The 5,648-nt window shown below is 35.7% G+C and overlaps 1 protein-coding gene across 1 annotated transcript; it reads left to right on the top strand.

Moving 5' to 3' along the window:
* Window positions 1-762: 762 nt before the first annotated feature.
* On the top strand, window positions 763-1,152 carry LOC102733314 (large ribosomal subunit protein eL42-like). Its single transcript, XM_031028067.2, has one exon. The coding sequence runs from the start codon at window positions 768-770 to the stop codon at window positions 1,086-1,088; it is 321 nt and encodes a 106-aa protein (XP_030883927.1). The 5' UTR covers window positions 763-767; the 3' UTR covers window positions 1,089-1,152.
* The last annotated feature ends 4,496 nt before the right edge of the window (window positions 1,153-5,648 follow it).

Genomic DNA, 5,648 nt, shown 5'->3' on the forward strand with positions numbered 1-5,648 from the left:
AAAACTACTTGGCAAGGAAGAATTCAAATTTTCCCTATTTGCAGAAAACATGATACTCTATATAGAAAATCCAAAAAACTCCACAAAAAAAAGCTAGAACTAATACATGAATTCAGTAAATTTGCAGGATATAGAATCAATATGCACAAACCTGTTGCATTTCTATACACCAATAATGAAACTGCCGAAAAAGAAATGAAAGAATCACTCCCACTTGCAATTGCACCAAAAACAGTAAGACACCTATGCATAAACCTAAGTAAAGAGGTAAAAGATCTGTAATCTGACAACTATAGAACATTTATGAAAAAAAAATTGAAGACGACACAAAGAAATGGAAAGGCATTCCATGCTCATGGATTGGAAGAACAAACATTGTTAAAATGTCTACACTACCCAAAACAGTTTACATATTTAATGCAATCTCTATCAAAATACCACTATCGTTTTTCAAGGAGCTAGAATAAACAATCCTAAAATCTGTATGGAACCACAAAAGACCACTAATAGCCAAAGCAATTCTGAAAAAGAAAAACAAAACTAGAGACATCACGATTCTAGATTTCAAGCTATATTACAAAACTGTTTTCATCAAGACAGTATTGTAATGGCGCACAAACAGATATGTAGATCAATGGGAAAGAATAGAGAACCCTGAAATGAACCCACAACTATATGGTCAACTAATCTACAAATAAGGAAAGAATATCCAATGGAATCAAGATAGTCCCGCTCTTTCTTTCCATGCTGATAGCACTCTTGCAAACATGGTGAACGATCCTAAAACCAGCTGGACTTTCTGCAAGAAGTGTGGCAAGCACCAGCCCCACAAAGTGACACAGTACAAGAAGGGCAAAGATTCTCTTTATGCCCAGGGAAAGCGGTGTTATGACAGGAAGCAGAGTGGCTATCGTGGGCAGACTAAGCTGATTTTCTGGAAAAAGGCTAAAACTACAAAGAAGATTGTGCTGAGGCTTGAAAGTGTTGAGCCCAATTGCAGATCTAAGAGAATGCTGGCTATTAAGAGATGCAAGCATTTTGAACTGGGAGGAGATAAGAAGAGAAAGGGCCAAGTGATCCAGTTCTAAGCTTCATATTTTGTTAATATTATGAAGACAATAAAATCTTGAGGTTATGTTCAAAAAAAAAAAAGATAGTCCCTTCAACAAATGGTGTTGGGAAAACTGGACAGCAACATTCAGAAGAATGAATCTGGACAAATTTCTTATACTATACACAAAAATAAATTCAAAATGTTTGAAAGACCTAAATGTGAGACAAGACACCATCAAAATCCAGAGAACACAAGCAGTAACCTCTTTGATCTCAGCTGTAGTAACTTCTTACTAGACACATCTCTGGAGGCCAGGGAAACAAAAGCAAAAATGCACTTTGGGGACTTCATCAAGATGAAAAGCTTCTGCACAGCAAAGGAAACAATCAACAAAAGTAAAAGGCAGCCTATGGAATGGTAGAAGATATTTGCAAATGGCATATCTGACAAAGGGTTAATATCCAAAACTTATAAAGAACTTCTCAAACTCAATACCTAAAAAAACAAATAACCCAGTTAAGAAATAGGCAGAAGATATCCTAATGGCTAACAGACACATGAAAAGATGCTCAAATCAGTCATCATCAGGGAAATGCAAATCAAAACTATGATGAGATACCACCTCACACCTGTCAAAATGGCTAAAATTATCCACACAAGAAACAACCGGTTTTGGTGAGGATGCAGAGAAAGAGGAACCCTCTTACACTGTTACTGGGAATACAAACTGATGCAGCCAGCCTGGAAAAGTTTGGAGGTTCCTCAAAAAGTTAAAAATAGAAATTCCCTATGATTTTTGGAGAACAACCTGAGGTTTGATGGAGGGGTGGGGGATGGGGTAGATGGCTGATGGGTATTAAAGAGGGCACTTGTTGGGGCACCTGGGTGACTCAGTTGGTTGAGCATCTGCCTTTGGTTCAGGTTGTGATCCCAGGGTCCTGGGATCGAGCTCCATGTCAGGCTTCTAGCTCAGTGGGGATCCTGCTTCTCCCTCTCCCCCCTGCTTGTGCTCTCCCTTGCTATCTTTCTTTCTCTATCCCCAATAAATAAATAAAATCTTAAAAAAATAAAGAGGGCACTTGTTGAAATGAGCACTGGCTGTTGTATGTAAGTGATGAATCACTGAATTCTACTCCAGAAACTAATACTGCACTGTATTTTACTTAACTAAAATTTAAATTAAAAAGGTAAATAAAATAGTACTACTTTATTAAGGTATGATTGGTATGTAAAAAAGCTGCATATATTCAATGTTTACATCTTTATGAGTCTGAAGATAAGTATACAGCCATGAAACCAACATCATCATCAAGACCATAGACATCACATCACTTTCCAAAGTGTCCTCCCACCTTCTTTATTATTACTTTTTTTGGGGTAAGAACAGTTAACAAGATCTACACACCTAGAAAAAATTAAGTATACATTACAATATTGATGGCTATAGGCACTATGGTGTGTAATAGATCTCCAGTTTTTGTTTTTCTTACATAAATGGTATTTCTTACATTTTGACAATCACCTCCCCAATTCCCACTCTTCCCAAGCTCCTGCAATCACCACTTTATACTTATGTGAGTCTAACTATTTTAGATTCTACATGTAAGTGAGATAATACAGTAATTGCTTTTTGTGTGTGTGACTGATTTTACTTAGTATATTGTCTTCCAGGTAAATCCATGTAGCCACATATGGCAGGATTTTCTTCTTTTGTAATACTCTAATGTATGCAGATATCACATTTTCTTTATCTATTCATCTGACTAGACATTTAGATTGCTTCCATATCCTCATTGTTGTGAATGATGCTGCAGTGCAGGGGACTGCAGGAAGCTCTTTGAGATGCTGATTTCAATCCTTTAGAATATACACTCAGAAGTAGGATCACTGAACCATATGGTAATCTTATTTTTAATTTTGTGAGAAATTTCCACACTACATTCCATAATGGTTGTGCCAATTTACATTCCCTTAGACAGTGTACCAGAGTTCTTTTTCCTCCACATCCTCATCAATACTTACTTAAAAAAAAAAAAAATAGCCATCCTATCAGCTGTGAGGTGAGATGTCACTGTTGTTTTACTTTACATTTCCCTGATGATTAGTAATGTTGAATGCAGCTTCATGCACCAGTTGGACATCTGTGGAGCTTCACTAGAAAATATATACCCAGGTCATTGGCCCATTTTTAATCATTATATGTTGTTATTCAATTGTAGGAGCTACTAATATATTTTAGATATTAACTCCTTATCAGATATATGGTTTGTAAATATTTTCTCCCATTCCATAGATTAGCTTTTCATTTCATTGATTGTTGCCTATGCTGTACAGAAATTTTATAGTTTGATGTCATCCCACATTTATTTTTACTATTGTCACCTGTGCTTTATAATCACTGATATACTCATTGCCAAGATTATATCAAAGACACTTTTCTGTTTTCTTCTAATAATTTAAGACTTTCAGATCTTATATTTATGTCTCTAATCTATTTTTAGTTGAATTTTGTGTATGGTGTAACAATGCATATAGTGGATCTCATTTTTTTTTTTCTTAATCCATTCAGCCACTGTATGTCACTTGATTGGAGAATTTAATCCATTTACATTTAAAGTAATTATTGATAGGTTAAGACTTAATATTACCGATTTGTTAATTGTTTTCTGACTCTTCATTTCTTTTGTTCTTTTGTTCTTTTCACTCTCTTCCTTTGCGATTTGAAAATGTGTTAATGTGGTATGCTCTGATACTTTTGTCTTTATCTTTTTTTGTATCTACGTTATTCCTTTGTGACTCTTAAGAGGTTTACATAAAATATTTTGTACTTATAACAGTCCATTTCAAGGTAACAGCTTAAATTTGTATACAAAACTCTACATTTTATTTCTTTCTCCACACTTTATGTATTTTATGTCAGTTTACATTTCTTTGTGTTGTGGATCTATCAACAATTATTGAAGCTATTTTTAAAGTACTGTTGTCTTTTGATTTTTATTCTTGAGCCAAATGTGATGTATATACCACCATTACAGTATAAGAACATTCTAGATTTTACTATATACTTACCTTTATCACTAAGTTTTATATTTTCATAAGTTTTTATGTCACTAATTTGCATTCCCTCATTTCAACTTGAATAACTACTTTTAGTATTTCTTGTAAGACAGGTCTAGTGATGATAAACTCTCTCAGTTTTTATTTGCCTGGGAAATATAACTTTAAGAAAGAAATTTAATTTTCATTTCTGAAGAACAATTTTGCCTCATAAAGTATTCTTATTGCATGTTTTTATCTCAACACTTTAAATATATCCTCCCTTTCTCTTCTGGCCTCCCAGGGTTCTTCTAAGAAATCACTAGCAGTCTTAAGGGGGGTGTCACCTTGTATATGAAAATTTACTTATCTCTTGATGCTGTTAATATTCTCTGTTTGTCCATGACTGTTGACAATTGGATTATAATGATTTGTGTAGACTTCTTTAGTTTCTCCCTATTTGGAGATTTTTGCACTTCAAGAATCTGTATGTTTATTTTTGTACCCAGATTTGGGAACTTTTCTGACACTGTTTCTTTAAATCAAATTTCTCAATATTTTTCTTTCTCTGCTCCTTCTGAGACTTCCATATTGTATATTGACTTGCTTTATGATGTTCCATAACTCCTTTAGACTTTATTCTTTTTCATTTTTATTTTTTCCTTCTTACTGTTAAGTTCAAGTAATCTGTCATCAAACTTGCTGATTATTTCTGTTGCTCAATCAAGTCTACTGTTAAAGCTGTCTATTGAATGTTTCAGTTAATTTGCTGTATGCTTTAGCTCTAGAAGTTCTGTTTTATTGTTATGGTTTATATTTCTTTGTTAAACTTCTCATTTTGTTCATTTCTTGTTCTTCTGATTTCATTTAGTTGTGTATCTATGTTCTCTTATAATTCAGTGCACTCCTTGAAGATGATATTATAAATTCTTTTTCAGGCAGTTCACAGTACTCCATTTCTCTAGAATCAGCTACTAATGATTTATGTTTTCATTCAGTGGTATGTTTTTCTGATCCTCCTTGGCCCTTGGCACCTAGTGTTTGTGTCTACTGTTTTGAAGAAGTAATTACCTCTTTCAATGTTTACATACTGGCTTGGTCAGGGAAAACTCTTCACTAGCTAGTCTGTCCAGAGATTTGGGTGATCTGGCTCATTGTGACTATGGAAAGGCCTGTTGCCTGTGTCCATGGACAGACAGACCTGTTTCCTGTCTGTAAGCAGGCAACCTTGTTAAATGGGTCCATGTGTGCATGAACTCCTGGGTCACAGGGACTGGCCTCACATCAAGGTTCCCTGAAGCCAGTCTGGTGCCTGGGTTCATGGGTGTGGGCCTCATACTTGGCTCTATAGAGGCCAACCTAGCATGGAACAGACTTGGAGTCTGGGTTTATGGAAGCCAGGCTGGCACCACCCTCACTGAGACAGGCCCAGACCTTGGGTCCATGGGAGTGGCCTGGTACTGGGGTAGTCCCTGCACCTTAGTTTGTTAAGGCTGCACTGATGTAGGCCTGGAGTCAAGGTCTACAAGGGCCCACCTGGTGCTAAGGCAGGCCTCAA

This window comes from Leptonychotes weddellii, chromosome X, assembly GCF_054177405.1.
Source record: "Leptonychotes weddellii isolate Sample4059 chromosome X, ASM5417740v2, whole genome shotgun sequence".
NCBI classification, from domain to species: Eukaryota; Metazoa; Chordata; class Mammalia; order Carnivora; family Phocidae; genus Leptonychotes; species Leptonychotes weddellii.

Bases quoted from the DNA above. Each gene is read 5' to 3' on its own strand.
- LOC102733314 (XM_031028067.2), top strand. From the start codon at position 768: ATGGTGAACGATCCTAAAACCAGCTGGACTTTCTGCAAGAAGTGTGGC.